Here is a 19650-nt window from a genome sequence, read left to right as displayed (position 1 = left end):
TTCCCTCATTATAATGCTAACAATCACATCCAGGGATGGAGATTTAACATGCTAATTAGACATGCAATGTATGATAAAGCATGACCTCTTCATGCGCAGGCTCTGATAAATCCCCACCTCTACATGTTTAAACATCACCCTTCCCCCACCTCCCCTGCCCCGCCCCCCCCCAAGTCTCTTTAAAACTTTCCCTGACTTCTCCTCAGGTAGCCAGCCTGAGGACCCTTTCCTCTGTGCTGTCACCCTGGTGCTCTGGCATACGTCCCTAAAAAGCCTTGCCTGGAAGTCCTGCTTGGCCTCTTGTCAATTTCTGTCACTTAGCCAGCCCAACCGAGTTTGGTAACAACATGATTAGGGGTAGAATCTTCTTCAAGATATTCTCAATAATTGCTCCTTTCAGAGTACCACCTCCCATTACTCACGCCCCATGGCAAAAGAAATGAGGTCTGGCCAATGAATAGGGGAGAACTTTAGACACACCCGGCCATACCCCCCGCCATAAAGGGATCTGGTGCAATTCAGGTGTTAAGTCCTGCCTCTTCTTTACTAAAATACGAGAGAGAAAATAGAAGGAAAGCTGACTTATTTACTGAATTGGGAAAAGAGTACATGATTCACTGGGGCGAAAATGGGTTTAAAAAAAATAAAAGTAAATACCTGTGTTTAAAATTATTATTTTTTAATTTTTAAAGTTTATTTATTTTGAGAGAGAGAGAGAGAGAGAGCAGGAGAGGGGCACAGAAAGAGGGAGGGAGGGAGGGAGGGAGAGAGAGAGAGAGAGAGAGAGAGAGAGAGGGTCCCAACCAGGCTCCACGCTGTCAGTGCAGAGCCCAAAGTGGTCTGAGATCATGACCTGAGCCAAAACCAAAAGTCAGACGCCTAACTGATTGAGCCACCCAGGTACCCCGATCTTATATTTTTTTATATTTTAGTTATGTTGGTGGGAAAACTTATTGATGGAACAGAACAGGTATTCATTCCTGAAAGCCAGAAATGTTAAAATAAATATTAAAACTCCCTTTGACCAAATAGGTGACAACATAGATGTGAACCACTCAGAAGCCAAGTCATACACAGAGCTCTAGTGGCTGAGAAACCAGGAAATACTGAATAGTTTGCAAATGGAGCCAGGGGAATTTTAATTTAAAGTCCAGAAACTGTTTGTTTGTTTGTTTATGTTTATTTATTTTTGAGAGAACATGAGTGGGGAAGGAGCACAGAGAGAGAGGGAGAAACAGAATCTGAAGCAGGCTCCAGGCTCTGAGCTGTCAGCACAGAGCCCCGAGCAGGACTCGAACTCACAGACTGCTTAACCAACTGAGCCACCCAGTTGCTCGCAGAAACCTTTTAAAACTAGGAGCCCTTTGGGGCACCTGGGTGACTCAGTCGGTTAAACAGCTGACTCTTGATCTCCACTCAGATCATGATCTCAGTTTGCCAGTTCAAGCCCAGCCTTGGGCTCTATGCTGACAGCACAGAGCCTGCTTAGGATTCTCTCTCTCCCTCTCTCTCTCTCTCTCTCTCTCTCTCTCTCTCTCTCTCTGCCCTTTCCCTGCTCACTTTCTGTCTCTCTCTCAAAATAAATAAACTTAAAAAAAAAAAAAAACTAAGAGGACTTTAAGGGCACCTAGGTGGCTGGCTAACTCATTTGAGTGTCTGACTTTTGGTTTCTGCTCAGGTCATGATCTCACAGTTCTTGGGCTCAGATCTCACATTGGGCTCACACTGACTGTGGAACCCACTTGGGATTCTCTCTGCCCCTCTCCAGCTCATGAGTTCTCTCTCTCTCAAATAAAAAACAAAACAAACAAACAAACAAAAAACTAAGGGGCCTTTGGTTATCTTTTTTTTCCCCCATATTTTTCTTTTCCAGTGTAGTTCTCTGATCCTTCTACTCTGTTGATAGATGCTATTAGGCAAGGGTAGCATACAACCTCATAACAACCCACATTGTCCTAATCAACTGCACTTTGAAGACATAAGTATGAGGTTGCTGACTCTGATGAGAGGCAAAGCTACTTTCAGCATATGTGAAAACATTTAACCAGCTGTCATGAGCCATTTGATGAATTTCCACCTCCCATTCCAGAGGGGTGTCTGTACAGAGAAGACTCTTGGTCTCAAAGTATTAATTACATCCAATCATACATTGAAAAGGGCAATACCTGGGACATGTGAGAGAACACTCAACCAGAAAAAAAAGATCAATCTGTCCTATTTTAACAACTAGAAAAAGTGATTAATGCTAATGAAAGTTGATTTAAATATACTCTAAAATTGTCTCTGGGTGATTAATGTGTATCAACATGATTAAAAAGAACATAAGACGGGCGCCTGGGTGGCTCAGTCGGGTAAGCATCTGACTCTTGATTTCGGCTCAGGTCATGATCTCACGGTTTGTGAGGTGGAGCCCCATGTCAAGTTCTGTACAGACAGTATGGAGCCTGCTTGGGATTCTCTCTCTCCCCCTCTCTCTCTGCCCATCCCACTCGCACTCTCTCTCCCTCTCTCTCGAAATAAACTTAAAAAAAAAAAAAAAACTAGAACACTTCCAGCAGCAAAACAATGTAAATTAAATATTTGTATTTACTGGGTAGACTACTCAATATTTGTTGTCACAGATCCAAGGCAATGCACCTACACCATGCAATTGGAACATTCCATTACAGCTCCATGAGCCCTTTGGGGTAGAAATATGTAGAGTATGATATAGGGTTGAACCACTTAGAGTCTCCTTAGATCTGATTGGCTTTGGGGTCATGCTCAAATTACTCCGACAGTATCCAAAGATTGAAAATCATATGGTATATAGGATTTTGGTTAATAGAATTACATTAACATGTCTGGTCCCTGTGGGAAACAGCTAATTGTTCAGAGAGAAGGGAACCCTCTGACGACAGCATAGCCAACCTCACAATTGGCCCTCAACAGGATTCCTAAGAGAATTAAACCCAAGGGATCTATTATGTGTAGTACATTAACTTGTTTTCTATACATCTAAAATGGTACCAGATGTGTTCCCTGGGAGAATTAAGAAATACTCACACTGTTTTCTATATACAGGGCTTCATTCTTTTGCAAAACTCAGTTGAAAAAAATTAACCGTCAACATATGGCCATTCTAATGAGTCGGACTGCAAAACTTGTCCCTGTCCAAAGAACTAAAGGTATGTTGGGCAGAAAATAATCACAGAAACAATGAAACTTGCTCTAACAGGCTTAGAAAAAAAAGTTGAAGGAAGTGTTTTAAAATCACGTTGTATAATTTGTAAGTCCATACTGGAAGAAAAATTGGCATTAGGTATAAACATTATCAGTTTAAAATGGTCCCTTCGTTTCCACGTCGTTATTTACATATTACGAACCAGGTAAAAAAGGGTAATTTCTAAGGAAACTTAAATGTCCAAGTGTGACCTGCAGAATTGGTTTGTGCAGCCAGAAATGAATTGTTCAACCAGTGGAATGACGTATGTCTCTACCCTTCCCTTCAAATTCTTCACTACTGCCCCTGTGTATACCACCAGCCCACAGTAGGTTTAGTGAGTAGGCTCATCTTGGGAACCTTAGATTAATGTTAGTTGTAGGTTCTATGAAAATATTTAGGTTTGTTCCAAAGTACTAGGCATGGCATACTAAACCCCTTCTCTGCCAGTAGGAAGATACTGAGCAATTCTAATAATGGGTCAAGGAATTATATGAATGAAATTAACCACACCAACCAACATTGTACTATTGACCAAAATAATTAGTCACGCTACATTGTTGGCTAGAGGAAAGTGATGTGCCTTTAGTCTCACATATCGTACATCTTGAGGACCAAGATATCATCCTAGGAACCAACAGGCTGAGGTTAATTAAGCCCAATTTCGGTTTATAGATCTTTGTCTACAATAAACTGAAAAGGAAACATTTTATAATAGTGTTGATTATGAGAAACTTGAAAGCCCAGGATTTTGGGGGACTAAGCCCCCCAGATGTACTAAAATTATTTTCGCTAGTAGAAGCAGCATACCCTGAACACATAGGAGTTGTTTAATGTACAAATTCCTCGCTTACCAATAATATGTAATAGCTTTTTAAATTTCATCATTAGAATGAGAAATAGCCTATTTATAGGCATAACAGTTTACTGAAGTCAGAGTTTTAGTGTGTGTGTATACAGCATTTCTGATCATTAGTTCATTCATAAAACTGGCAATTTCCATACACTGCATTATAAATGTAAGTGATAGCCTGAGTGGCTTTCTAACTTTTATATCTCATGTTTGCAATAGACCTACAATCTCACACGTTTGATAGCTTTAGGTTTCTGAATTGTTTTGGTATTTCACTTAATTGAAAACGAAACTCTACAGAATTTGCACCCCAAAGCTTGACCAAACCCCCGTGTTTTTAGATTTCTTTTATCATTGCAGAAAATGAAAGGAAGTTGGACAATTGACAGTTAATATTTCAAGCAAAGAAGAATGAAAAATTTAAGTTAATATATGATTGTGAAGAGAACATTTAAAAAGGAAAGAAAATCAAAATAAGCAGAAAGGATAACTCATGGGTGACATTTTCCACAGGCATCCTGAGATATAACAAGTTGTTTTCAAACTACTGATTTGATAATAAATCAAATTACTCTTATCCTTCCATACATAAATTAAATATGCTCACACAACACTTCCCTTTAAGAGTACCAAGTGAAATCTATTCAGATACTTAATAGATCATTTCTTCAGATAGTACTAATACGGCAGGTGCAAATTGTTTTTCTGACCTAGGAAGAGCTGCCGATATATGAATACAATGAGAATAAAAGATGCGGCGGCGACTTCTTAGTTTTCTAAAAGTTTATAAAGCCATTGCTTCAATCATACTTCCTATCTGAAAATCACTACAAGTAGCTATCACAATAATAAAAAAAGTTAACCTGTATTCTTATCATATCTCCAAAAAATTTTTTATCGGGTAATGATACGTATTGTGGACCATGTTTTACCAGCGTATTGTCTCTTTAAATTTATTTATTTTTTTTTAATTTTTTTTTTTAACATTTATTTATTTTTGAGACAGAGAGAGACAGAGCATGAACGGGGGAGGGGCAGAGAGAGAGGGAGACACAGAATCGGAAACAGGCTCCAGGCTCTGAGCCATCAGCCCAGAGCCCGACGCGGGGCTCGAACTCACGGACCGCGAGATCGTGACCTGGCTGAAGTCGGACGCTTAACCGACTGCGCCACCCAGGCGCCCCAAGTCTCTTTAAATTTATAAAAATTCTTCCACAGTTATAAATTTAGACACCAGCATCATTTTACAAAAGACTTGAACTACTTCATCATGCTTGCTTGGGGACAGGTACTCTAAATATACGTATCAAACTGTGAACCAAACTAGGTGTTGGTTTTTTTACTTGTATTTATCGATAAAAGTAAAAATACAAGTATTTTATTTTGAAAATTACTAAAGTATTACTGCCAAGCCATTTATTGTTATTTTTCACATTTATAAAACCAAGTGGTTTCGAGCTGAAATATTTCCCTCTCACCCAGTACACACTCAAGTGCACACACAACTCCCCTCATGGCGCATACACATTCCCGTGTAGCTTTATTCAAGTTATATCTTCAACTCCCTATCCTCACCCCACACATAACCATTAATTTATTGAGGTAATGACAGGTGGAGCTAATAGGCATAACTCCAAACAGCATCAAGGGCGGTCACCCTTGCCCTTCAAAGTACGATCTGTGGTCTAGCAGTATCACGTATCACCTGAGACACTGTTAGAAATGCCAAATCTCAGATCCATGCCCAACATAGATGTAGAATTTAACCCATCCTTTCCCAAGACTACCAGGTGATTTTGCAAGTATGCTAAAGTTTGAGAAACACCGCTCTAGACTAGTGGATCTCAAAGTGTGATCTCCAGACCAATCGCATCAGTATTACCTGGGAAGCTGTTAAAAAATTCAAGTTTTCAGAATCTACCCCACACCGACACATCAGAAGCTCTGGCACTGGGAGCCCAGAAATCTGTGTTTTACAAGCCTTCCCGGCTGGGACCTGGTGGCAGCTGCTACCATTATCATTACCACATCCTCACCGATGATGCTACGTCTAAGGGCGATGACACTGGCAATTTCAGGGCAGAAGCAAACAAAACCTAAGAAAGGCCTTTAAGAACTTACCAGACTTGTATCAGCATAGATTTCTAAATTCACCTGTGCCCCTCTCTCCATTGCTCACTAAACTCCAGCCACAAAGCTCTTTCTCACCACAGGGAGTTCAGGCTCCTTGTTTCCTCTTCCTATCAGGCTCTTAATTCTCCTCTTAGGCTGGCTAGCTCCTCCTTCTTCTTTATGACCCATCAAAATGTCATCGCCTTAGAGAAGCCTTCTCTGCTTCACTCACCCTATCTAAATTTGCTGTTTTCTGTGTCAGAAACTTGCTTTCCTCATAGAGCACATCACAATGCACAGTTAATGGTATTTATTTGTCAGGTGACTTATTGCCATCTCTTTCTCCTACTGGACATTAAGTTCCATGAAGGGCCCACTTGGGTCTTGACCACCAACTTCCTTTGTGCCTAACAGTGTCTTCTGTATAGTAGGCTTTAATGAATACTTCCTGAATAAATGACTAAACAGGAGACATAACAAAAATAAGTGAGCATAAGTTGCCTATAATATTTGATACTTTTCAACATTAGAAGTTCTCTAAATATCAAAGTTTTTCCCAGGGAACTTAGAATCTTGTCATTTAACAAGTAGGTTATATTAGTAGAATAACTTTAATCTAAAAAGCAATGAGAACAAAACACAAAATAAAAAGTGTTTAATTCCCTTTTGAATGTGTGTTGAATTCAATACAATTTGATAAAGCATTTTTCTAAGGCAAAGGAACCATTGTTACACTTAGAAGGTAATTGACTGCAAAAAATATATATAGTCTATGCTCTATGTTATTCTTAAAAAGAAATTCAAGATTTTATTCTATGTTTACTATGTTTCAAAAATGATGTCTTCTTTACAGCTCTGGACATCATGACAATGGCACGGTAAAGGAATTTTTGTTGTTGTTTTTTCCTTTGCATTATCTTCATATACCAGTAAAAAATAAACTCTTCAATAAATAAATATATATAATAAATATTTGCAAAGTGAAAATGTATAAATAGGTCCATCCTTAAAAAAAAAAAAGTTCCATCTTGGCATGCCTGTTCCGTAGTCCACGTTTCATCCGGGTTTTTTACATGTAACTCCATAACCTGCAAAATCTTACAAGGTCCTCAGAATTTATGTAGCAATAATTTTGGCCAACTGCGTTGATTTATTTCTTCAACATGAAGTGTCTATTTTATAATGTAACTTTTAAAGTAAACATAATCCAGAGAGGTGAGGTACCAGCAGCAAACTAGGTGGGGTTCCCATTATCCACAGTTTAACAGATTTTCAGCTTCAATTTTCCAGTAAGGACTGACCCAGTGTACCTAAGGGAACTTAATCCACGTATAAAAAGAGGTCTTGATCTGCTTCAAGTCAACATGTGGGGGTTATTTTTTGTCCGTTCTCAATATCCTTTCCAAAGTCAGTCTCTCGCCAGAAAACATTCTGAGGGTCTTCCTGGGTTATTTCACGGTGCGAACTGTAACAAGAAAGAATGGTCGTAGTTTGGTTCTTCGGTAAAGACACTATCACGCTTCAACTGTACATCAGTATGTCCTTGTACAATTCAGGCACTCTTTCCGGATCCACTGGTCTGGGCAGGAAGTGTGTAAATTTCTGATGTCTTTTGGACCTGGCACCGTCTCTCGCGGTTCCGTCTTTGTTAAGCGCTACAAAGTACCTGCGGCCAGTGTCTCCGTGTTTATATATGTTGGATGAGTAGGTATTATACCAGTTCTCTTCAAATTGCTCCCTAAAGATGCATTCAGAAGTCAATTTCTCCTATAAGAGAGAAAGTAACTACCATTAAAAAAAACACCTTTGAGAGAATTTCCTTAGCAAAGTCTCATCGCTCTATTTTCACTCCTTTGCCTCTAACAACATCTTTGTCGAAGAAGAAAAACGGAGGAGCTGGTTTTGCTTTATTTTGTTTTAGTTCTTATGTGTCTGGAATTCTTTCTCCCAGTCTGCTAAGCCTCCCAGAAGCCTAGTTCAAAGAACTTCCAGTGAAATATCAATTCTCAATTTTATTTCCAGACACTCAATAAATATCGAGAACTTCCCATGCTCCATTGTATCTCCCTCCTACCACCATCCCCACCAAACAGGCCTGTAGCTTATCTTGCTCTGTTGTTAGATGCCAAAGTTCTACATAGCAAGTTTCCACTATCATTCTGAAATCTTTCAAGATCTTGTTAACATCCAAAGTCCTAATTCAAAAGCATCATTCCAAATCATGGATCTTCCCCTTTATGTATTTACTAATTGTTTGACGATACATTCTCCATCATTAACTTTGATCTAGATGTTACTATTAGGTAAATGTAGTAAATGTCCAGTGATTTCTTGCCTTTTCAAAACAGACTATATGTTATCCTAAGGGAGAGACCACAGTCGCTTTTTGAATCGTGGCTCTTGTAATTATCAAGACTGCAGACATGGTCAAGTATGGCTGCCATTTTCTGTTGTTGCTTACATTATCCTAAGACTTCATTCACTCATTTCCTATATGTGAAGGTCAGCAAGATATATATTTAGCTATGGAAGATGATCATGGGTGGAGAAAATTTACATTAAATAAAATATAAAGGTGAAAAGAATTTAACATGGCCAGAAGAAAATGACATTTTTCTCTGTCTCTAGCAGGAATAATCAAAATACAGAGGGAAGTAGAAAGACCCAGGATAATGGGCAGAAAGAACTAGCAAACTGAAAGCAATAATTGTTTGGGGTTTAAAAACTGAAATTGAGTAGATACTACTGTCCCGACACATGGAAATTAATCAGGATGCAGATGTTTAATTTCTACAAGTGTATATTTTATATATTTCTTCTGACATGCATTGTTGGTAGGTATTTTACTGAACAAAAATGAATAGCCTTAACTTTAAGAATTATAATAATGTTTTTAAAATACGTACTGAGCCATAGAGTTCTCCTTTGTCATTCATTCCAAGGTAAAGACCACTGTCCACACCTCTAATACTGACCAGTCCCACCGCCACACTGATGAATTCCAGGATACCTGAATTTATAAACAAAATAATGACTTGTATTTATTAATGAACATATGACTACTGAAAAGAGTAGATTGGTATTGCTAAATATAGTAATGTAGGTGAAAGTCCTTTATAGGCTGAAAAGTGCTATTTAACTGTCTTATGATGATGATCCTCCCATTTTACAGATGGAAAAAAAAGCTAAAAAGGAAAAATTGTCCATCAGGGTATAATGTTAAAGGTATAAAACCTTAAACCAGATTGACCTTCAGAGCTTACTGTAAAATGTACAGTAACAAAATTTTACAGTAACTTACTGGCTAGTCTGAATACGCAAGTCGTAAATCTTCTTTGATGTTTCAGTTTCCTCATAGACAAAATGGATGAAATGCATCTTTCCAGGAGAGTCGTATGGACTAACACATTTAGGCATTTAACAAGTGGAAACTATTATTATCATAAATTAGTATATAATAGAGGTATTCTTAGTCCTTTGTGATTCCATTAGTCAATTATAACCATGTTGTATTAATTGTTTTGTTTTGGTTTTGCTAACCATGACTCAAGTCAATCTTTTTCTAATGGCAGCAACCAGCACACCTTGTATGGGTATGTTAGTGTTTTATAGTTTATAAAGGACTTCTACTTATATTTTCTCCCTGGTCTTCAAAAAAAAAAAAAAAACAATTCACTAAGCTAGGTATGTAAGATAATATTATCCCCATTTTTACATATAAAGAAACTGAGGCACAAAAAAGGTTTATTGACTTGCCCTAGAATATGACATTTGGAATTAGTAGAAGTAAACACATGAACTCACATCGTTCTGAGCCCTAATCCAATGTTTCTACTCCAGGATGATACAGTGATTTCAAAACTTCATAGATTACGTAGTGTGCTGTCTCCTGTTACATGGTTCTTAAAAATAAAATTGATAGTTCAAAGAAGTAAAGGGACTTTATAATTCATTAAACGTGATAGCCAAATACCAAGATTTTAGCATGCAAGTAGATTTTTTGCTATTTTTGCTAACTTTCTAAAATTATTTTTCTTTATCAATAGATAAACTAGGATCAAAAACTCTCCACTTAATACACTGATATGCCATCATAAAAAAAATTAATGCTTCCCTGTGCATTGCTCCTTTTCTCTGTATACACTAACCCTTGGACTAATTCCTTTGTCTTGTTCTTTTGACTCTTTGCTGAAAGGATATACAGACATACTTTCTGTGCTTGGAACTGCCTTCCGAGATAGCTTTCTACCCCTGCTCCTTTACCACCTCTTCAGCTCTACAAACAGCATAAATGTGCACTAGTTAGCCCGATTCTTGCTCTTATGTCATATCTTGATTTATTGAACAAGTTCCTGTTTGGACACTTGATGTTCCCAAGGCCAAGGGAAAGTACAAAATCTGGCTATTTGGTTATACAGAGGGTTCTATGCTGTTTACAGCCTAATTCATTCTTTGGCAGAAACATAGATTCTTAAGCTCTAAACACAGATTCCTAAGAGCTCAAATGAGGTCTCTCAAACTAGTAGTAGATCACGGAGAACACTAGAGCTATCAAGGATCTTACAGCAACAATACACTACTAAATACACTACTAAGTGACTGAGCCACCCAGGCGCCCCATTGAGTGATTTCTATTAGAAAAAAAATACAAACCCAAAACATGATCAGTAGAAGAAGATATATTAACAGCATTTCATCCAGGATAAACTTACAAATGTATAATTACTTGAAATTGTATTGAATTTTAAATTCAAGTGGAAAAGCGTACTATGCCTCACATGTAACTTAATTCTCTTCAAGTATCTCATTTACATTAAGATGCTCTTGTCTTTCAGAGAACAGGAACTGATTAAACGATTAGGATGTATAATAGAACCAGTTTTCAAGTACAATAAAATATAAGTTTCGTTTCCATATAAACCAATTATATAACAGGTCTTATAAAGTATCCATTTTTGTCTTGCAAAACCAAATGGTAAACCACCTCGACTCCATTTCTCATTTTAAGATAATGCTATCTTGTCCAAAACAATGTAGTTGTAGAAAGACAAGAAATCACATATCTCTTTAGAACAATGGCATTCAGTGGTTTCAACTTGATTAAACAACATCTAAAACTTCATCCATAACCAGGCATTAATAATTTTGCAATGGTTCACAGAGATTTATGGGAACAAGGTTATGTGGTTGTTGTGCTCCTCTTATAGATTTTAGCCACACTTTTAAATTCTGATCCTTTTTCTCCTTGAGGAAATAGTATACCACACAGTAATTTGTAATCACTTGATTCTTAAATGAGATGTGACAAGTCTTTCTTATTTATAATATGAGGTGGCAACTAAGCTAATTCCTTAACAAAGAGTAGACATGAAAAACCTTCCTTAAGAGGTAATCACAGATTTTAGATAGATTTTCTAATGCCCAGTGTCCCATAAAAAGACTTGGAGGTACTTTGTCTTTCTGGTATCATTTTCAAAGCCAGCCTTTTTAAAAATCATAATAAACAGGTGAGTCAACCCACAATGCAACCACATCAGACAGATCTATGGAGAATAGGGGAGAATAAAGGAAAAGCCTTTAAAGGAATATGTTTGATCTCAGGTTAAACTTTTTTTTTTAAGCAATGATTTCATGTTTACATATTAGGTAAAATCTTCCTACTGTACTACTGTGCAGAAAAACTGTATTATAAATATAGAGAGAACTCAGATAGGAAATTATATTAACCTCACTGAGACCTTTTTGCTTAGCTTCTATTGATGTGGTTTTGAAATTTTAAATACAGGATTCTGAGTTTTTCATTTAATCATTCACGGGCTAATTAGTATAAACTATCAAACATGTTATTTAGCATCACCAATAGCCATTCTCAAGCTGCTTCAAAATTCTCACTTTGATGACACATTAATGAGTTTAAAAGAAAAACAGCAAAATAATTTCATAATTAATCATTGAAGCACTAGTAAAAGAAGGCAAATACAGAGAGAAGCATATGATGTTATACAGGCTAAACATAAACTTTCTTCTCACCCATACTCCCCCTTGCAGTAAATTATGATGTGTTAGTGATTCAAGGCCACTAGGATGCACTGTAATGAATGGTAGAGGCTGTTCACACCTCCTTTAGGCTATGAAAACTAATCTGCGTTCTTTTCCCTTTGTGTAACAGTAAATATTTTGTTCCGATACATAGCCTCCTACCATAGAGTGACTTGAACTATTACAAAATCGGTCCAAGTCCTATTTTTGCAATTACTAAATGCTTATGCAAAAATTTAGCAAAAGAAAAATGTTCTAGCAAGATAGGAATTCTGGCATACAATATTCTTTTCTTAAGGAAGAGATTTAAACACCAGTTTGATGAATGTCATCAAGCCTAGAAATATTTATAATCTCTTCCCATAGAATTGTATATCTTCCTGTAGTCTTATTAAGAGTCACAAAATGAAAAAAGCAAGTGGTGTCTTTGGAGGCCACAGTTGAATCTCAAGTGTCTTAGTGGGAGAGAGCCAAAGCATAAGAGACTCTTAAAAACTGAGAACAAACTGAGGGTTGATGGGGGGTGGGAGGGAGGGGAGGGTGGGTGATGGGTATTAAGGAGGGCACCTTTTGGGATGAGCACTGGGTGTTGTAATGGAAACCAATTTGACAATAAATTTCAAAAAAAAAAAAAAAGAACCTCAAGTGTCTTAAAAGCTGAATTTCCAAGGCTGTACTGTGTATCACAAGGGGTAGGGGTTAAGTCTAAACCTAACTTCTAGCTCCTCTACTCTTAGTCCTTACCACCCTTGTGTCCCTTTCTAAATCTTTCTAGTAGCCAGAAAATCTTTCTGTAATAAAAGGAGTGCCATAATTCTTGAAGAAAACTGAGCCACCTGATGTCAGCAGAGTTCTTTAGAATCAGAATCTCAGCCTCCTCCATTTAGAAACCACTTTCTAAAAGTGACCCCAAGGTTGGCCAGTAGGTCATGACACTCTTGACTCATAGTCAATGGGAATTTGGAAGAGATCAGTGGAAGCTGCAAACATATGGGTTTTAAAAAGTTAATTTTCTAAGCCTTTAAGTGCTACCAAATGACCACCACATGCTCATTTCTACATCTAGAGTTACAAATGCCCCTGAAACTGAGATTTACACTTCTCCAGAGTTTTAATGAGTACTGCAAGTCAAGAAAGGGATGAGAGTATAAGAACAAGGGGAAGAGGACAAGAGAGGGCCATTCAGACATGAGATTCTCAAAGAGCCCTCAGTGCGCTAAGGAAGAGAAAGGAAGACAGATGTTGGGCCCTTTCACATTGCTGCTGACAAGTAAACCCTATCTCTTAAAACTACAATAAATCTCTCCAGGGATGTCCCAAGTTTGATGACCAAGAATCCTTTGAGAATGCTACCGGGTTAACTCTAATATAATGAAAACCCCCGCAAGGGGGGGAAGATCCTGAGATGTTAGAACCTGGAAGCACCTTAAAAGTCATCACCTAATTTAAGCCCATCATTGTACAGAAAAAAAGAAAATTAAGGCTCAGGCTGTTGAAGGCACTTGCTAGCTCTACAGCTAGTTAGGGGGTAATTAACAATAGAGACCATAGGATTTCCCAATCTGGTGTCATAGGGATCCTTCTCCTGTTTATTTTAACCCTTTCTGTTCCCAGGCACTGCCGGAGGTATTCTGAAACACGTCCCTGTGTGTTCCCACCCATATCCTCTTTCGCTTCCCCATTTCCTCTTCCATATAGTCAATACGAAGATCTTTGCTTTCGGGTTTCACAATTTCTAGAGGAGCTTGGCTGAGCAACTGGGCATGCTCAGTAGCCGGATAGGCTCCCCCCCACCCGCCCCCCGACCTCCCCCTTTTCTCTCCCAAACAGAACTTTCAAGAGCTCAAAGAATTGCAGGCAGGTGAGCCTTACAGCAGGGACGCTCACTGGATGTGAATCTGTCACCTACCTCTTCGGGTGAACATTTACGGTAAATGCTCCCACCCTGCATAGGAGCGACCCTCTGAGCAGTAGCCATGAAGTCACTATCCACCCCGTAACCGCGGGGGCATGTTTAAAGAAGCAGACAGCTTCGGATGTTAATTTTTGTTAAGTAAATGGTGCTGGAGGCAATGTGAGAAGAAGCAGGAGAAACCAAAACAGATTTAAAAAACAAAACTAAAAACTGCCTGCGAGGTGAGACGAGCGAGGGAGACGTGATTCCGAGTCCTGGCCTCGCCCCAGGCAGCAGAAAAGGGCAGGGCCGCAAGGTGCGGGCGGAGCACCCACCCCTTCCCCTCCCGCCCCCGGCGTCTGGAGCTGCAGCCCTGCGGGAGAAAAGTCCTCCCTGTCCCCGCGCTGGCCCGCCCTTCAGCCCCAGCCCGCACCTTGCACCGGATAGGGTCCGCGGGCTCCCTCCGCACGGGCTGGCTCGGGGGTGCTGGGGAGCCGGTACGTACCGAAGAGGCTGTGGTCCTGCCGGGTGCCCTGCACGCTGCCGTCGGGCAAGATCTGCAGGTGGAAGCCCGTGCGGCAGTAGAGCTGCCGGCGGCGCAGGATGCCGTGCAGGTGCGCCAGCTCCGCGGCCCCCGGCCCGCCGCGGGCGCCCCTCTCCGCCGCGCCGCGGCGCTCGCCCAGCAGAGGCGGCCGCTCCCCTGCTGGAGGCAGCAGGAAGTGCGAGCCCACCTGCTGGCCCAAGCCCTCCAGGCCGCCGAGGAAACCCCCGACTTCGGCTAGGGGAGCCATGGAGGGGCCTGAGGGAGAGGCGGACGATCCGGAAGACAAAAGACCCCCCAGAAAAAAAATGTAGCGGGGATGGGGGAGTGACTGGAGGAAAAATATAGCAAAACAAGCGCAAAAAGGCCCGGTTACTCCTGTGAGGTCGCTGACTGGACTTTGCACTGAGATAGCAGGGGAGTTTTCACTGTCTTGGAGCGATCTTCTCTCCTTGGGCGGGTGGGAGCCGGCTGCTGGCTTTGCAGAAACATCTATAGCTGCCGCTGCCAATACCGGGCTGGGCCTGGGGCTGGGACCGGGGGCTGAAGCTCCAACTCCGCCAACTGATCAGATCAGAGTCCTGTGTACATACACACCGAGTATATATGCGGGTCCTCTTGACATATGCTAATCAAGTCCTTTCATGCGCGCTGGGGAGGTGCTGTTTGAAATCTTAAACCGGCCTCCTCTCGACACGTTTTTGCTCTTCGGAAGTGACCAAAAGGGGCCCTTGACGGTCCTCTATCCATGCTGTCGCAAAAACCATTCCCACACTGGGCCAAAGCTAGCCAGCAACTTTGGGGAGGCGCAACTAAGGCCCCTCTTTGGGGTTGTCTTTGGAACAACCGTGATGCCGTTCAGCTACTGCTGTGCAACCGCCTTTGATGTGAACTCCTTTGCAGTGATAGATGGCTGCTAAAAAGGAGCCCAGCTTGGCAGGTATATAGAAGAAGGGGAAGGGGGAGGGAGGTGGAGGAGGCGGGAGGAGGGGGTGGAGGAGGGGATGGGTAGGAGGAGGAAAAAGGGGAGAAGAGGAGGAGAATTGGACTCCTTGGGAGCTGCTGGGAGCCTGCAGTGGACAGGTGCAAAGAAAAGTAAGAGACAGAGAAGGAAAAAGGGCGTTACCTGAGGCTTAGGCCTGCCCAGACACACATGAAAGGAAAATCAAAGCTTTGACAGTTTAACTCACTAATTTTAAAACACTAATAAAATGTACAAGCATTACTTTTTTCTTTTATCATTTAGATGGGGGATTTTCTTTACATAATCAAGGTTAGGTTAGGAACACATACACCCCCCCCCCTTCCCAGGTTCGCTTTAATGTTTATCTTTTCTCAGATAGTACATGATCTAACCAAGATTGCCTTATATCTACATGGAAGTTTTAAATTGTGTGCTAAGGTCATGGGCTTTTCATCAACACAATAAAATAACATAGTATAAACAGGAATGTAGGGATTAAGGGTAAACCCAAATACGTTGAAAAAAGATGGTTTACATTCTTATATTTGCCACAAATAGAAAATGAGTAGTGCCATAAATGATGAGTGGCCTCTGGGGCCCTTATCCAATCTAAGAGCATTTCCCTGTTCTTTTTAGTTGCATTTTCTTTAAGGTTAGATTTTGTTGTTGTTGTTGTTGTTGTTGTTCATATTTTAATTATAAAAATGAGTCGATAGTGTTGATTCTCGACGTGTTTTTGAGACAGGAGAAGTTACTGGTAAAAATGTAAGAATGCCTGTGTGTATTTGTAAACTAAAAAGTCACTGAAGTGAAGGAGATGAATACTTATCCATGTAAACCTTAAAACTTTGGTTTTGTACCACTAGTGAAATTCAAGATCTTCCCATTAAAATTTTTCAGTGGCAAAAGAGTTGAGAATCATTTGGCAGATTTATGTTCCCCCTAAGCAAAAAGTTTTAGGAAATCACTAAAGATTCATTTTTCAGTCTTATTTCACAGTCTGTTCAGCAAAAGCCTGAACCTGGGAGCACAAATGGATGTGACTGCTTTATTTTATTTGCTCGGAAGGGTTTTTTGCTAATTAACTGGCAGGTGCTTTAAAGTAGGTAAAGTTACACCTTTTCATCACTGCAGCCCTAAGTACTTACCCTTGTGCAACCAAGTTATAAAAGAATCCTTAAAGCAAGTGATTTACTGTTGATAGATATGAAATAAAACAAAAACACTAGCTAAAAACAATAAACAGAAAAATCACTCTAGAAATGTATATTCTAAGTCTGTTTTAAAGGTTGTACCAGGTAAATGTCGTATTATTTCACCTTTCAGATAACAGCAGTCTGTCTTGTAGTAGGACCCCCAAATCCACCATAAGCAAGATTTCAAAGCACATCTGTGTAAACATTATCACATCAGTGTAAAACATCAACCAATGAGCTTTTACTTTGAACCAAATCTTCTTAATTGCAGTGTTAAATCAAAGAAAGTTAGATCAAAGTTGTGTGAATCTCATAGCGGGATAACTAAAGTAGCCAGCGCATACATTGATTACTTTTAAAGAGGAGATACTTAAAGGTTTTAAAACTAAGATCAGGTGCCTTTTAATGAGGTTTGTTTCAAGGTCTAAGTTCTGTACAACATCCAATAGTGTTAATTATTCCGCAATGGATATCTAGCATCGTCACCTGCTCCTTGAGGTACCTGTTCAGTCTTTGAACTATTTCCCCACATGAACACTTTAAGCCCTGCTGTATGATCTATAGCCCTTAGACTGGTTAAGTCTCTTGTATTACTTCTAGATATTAATATCAGGAAATTTTACACATGGTCACCAAAAGCCCCAATACTCTAATAATAGAGTTACCTTCTCTGTACAACTTGAGCTTTTTCAAGTGCATTACCTTAACTGATCACCACAATAACCCTCACAATAATGAGATCAACACATCCCACTTTATAAAGAAAAACAAAAATGTCCTGGATTCTAGCTCCGGATTTAGTCCAGAGTCCTACATCTCAGGGTAATTTCTTTAAACTCTCTAAATGCCCCTGTTTCAGCTTTGTAAAGGAAGTATAATATAACTCCTGCCTCATTCACTATGCCTAGGGTTGCTATGGGAATGTGGTTTTAAAACTATAGTTTTCTGTGCATCTAAGATGCTAGACTTTTCAGTTGTTGGGAAAATGTTTGCTTCATAATATAGCAAATGTGATTTGTTTGAAATACATAATAAGTCTTTTTTCCCCCAAACCAAACCTTTAATGTGTAAGTTTTGAATGGTGCTTAATGCCATTTTATAAAGGGCCAGAATAGAAACAAAAAGATAAGGATTTCTTTTGTTTGTACTAGTCATGTGACAGGAAAAGATAACACTAAAGTTTTTTTTTTTTTTGCACATGCTGTGATGATATCATGGGAAGTTAAATAATTTTGAAGAGTGTTTTACAAGAGTGCATTATTCAACTTTTAAGTATACACTGCAATCTAATCAACTTCACCTATACTTCCTAGAGACCACACTTGCCTTGCTGTTATACAAATATGTGGTACAATTTCTACTTCCACAAAATGTAGTTACAGTTTTCCAGGCCATATAATTCCTATATAGCTTTTCAGCAAGCATATTGTCATGAATCTTTGTTTTTAACACACGAAAAAGAAGTCAATGGCTTTTGATACTTCTACATGTGTTTAACTTGAGAGAAAGAAAAAAAAACGGATTTAAAAGTCTTGACTTACACCCTCAATAAAATAAAAGTATGTTTGCCTAACATTATTTATTATTTGTAATTACAAAATATTGGCAACAGCATAAATTTCCATACGCAGGACACCAAATGAATAAATTACGGTACATTCATACAATGGAGCATTGTACAGCCGGGAAAAGAATCAGAAAGATGATATTATTAATGAAAAGAGCAAAGCTTTTGCACGCTTTAAATATAGTGTAAGAAACATGCATATGCCTTTCTTTTTGTTTTTTTTCAAAGTTAAACATAGGATAGACAAACCAGAAACTAATGAAATTGGTTACCTTGTTCATTCATTATCTGGGATGGATGTGAATGGATTAGAAGACATGAGGGAGTGACACTTCTTTGAGAGCAACTTTTCATAGAGCTTTGACTTTTGCAGAAATATGTTTTCAATTTTTTTTTAGGTGAAATAAAATTAAAAAGAATCAAGAGGTGGGGGCAGGGAACAAAACCAGCAACAAATGACCTAAGTGAATTCAAGTGACACAAAAAGGAGTATGATCAGTTAAAAAACACTCAGTAATTTTCAAATAGAATTCTTTGACCAAATAACCAAGGTCTAAAGACCAAAAGAAAAATACATGAACAAATATTAAATTTCAGTTACTAAGACTGTTTTTCTTAGTTGTAGAGGTTAGATTACTGTTTTGTAAGATCGAACAAATGAGTAAATATGTTGACGATGAGACTTCGGTGTTTCACAGAGAATGGAGATACAAATATGAAAACAGACAAGACTAGAATGAATCCTGTAGTAATGAATTGGAATTGCAGTGATCAGTATCAGCATGTGGGGCGTGTGTGTGTGCGCGTGTGCGTGTGTGTGTGTGTGTGTGTGTGTGTCAATGTGTACCTCCATCCTGACAACTAAAGAGGCCTAGATGCAAAGATACACCAGAGGCAAATGAGCACATGTCTCACATGAGCACATGTCTAGATCTTAGTTTCTTGATTTAATCTTCCATTAAAATGACCCAGGGAAAATGTCTGGTCCCAGGACTGGGGCAGCTCTCTTTCTTTCTTAAGACTATTTTTTAAGAGCAGTTTTAGGTTCACAGCAAATAAGAGTAGAGATTAGAGATTTCACATCTTCCACCAGAGTGGTATATTTATTACAATTGATGGACCTATACTGACAGGTCATTATCACCTAAAGGTCATAGTTTGCATTAGGGTTCACTTTTGGTGTGTTGTATATTGTGTTCATGGGCCTAGGCAAGTGTATAACGATATGTACCCATCACTATGCTATCATACGGAGTAGGTCTACTGCCCGAAAAACCTTCTG

General features: G+C 39.2%; 1 protein-coding gene across 1 annotated transcript; it reads right to left on the bottom strand.

Moving 5' to 3' along the window:
• Window positions 1–7688: 7688 nt before the first annotated feature.
• Window positions 7689–14891, bottom strand: FGF20 (fibroblast growth factor 20). The gene is made up of 3 exons (XM_047857185.1): window positions 14606–14891; window positions 9074–9177; window positions 7689–7934 (listed from the first exon to the last, which is right to left on the bottom strand). Exons 1-3 carry the CDS (start codon window positions 14889–14891, stop codon window positions 7689–7691), a joined length of 636 nt encoding a protein of 211 aa, XP_047713141.1.
• Between the last annotated feature and the right edge of the window lie 4759 nt (window positions 14892–19650).

The sequence above is a fragment of the Prionailurus viverrinus genome, chromosome B1, assembly GCF_022837055.1.
Source record: "Prionailurus viverrinus isolate Anna chromosome B1, UM_Priviv_1.0, whole genome shotgun sequence".
NCBI lineage: Eukaryota > Metazoa > Chordata > Mammalia > Carnivora > Felidae > Prionailurus > Prionailurus viverrinus.
The sequence above is the reverse complement of the archived record's forward strand: the minus strand, read 5'-3'. Positions and strand labels throughout refer to the sequence as shown.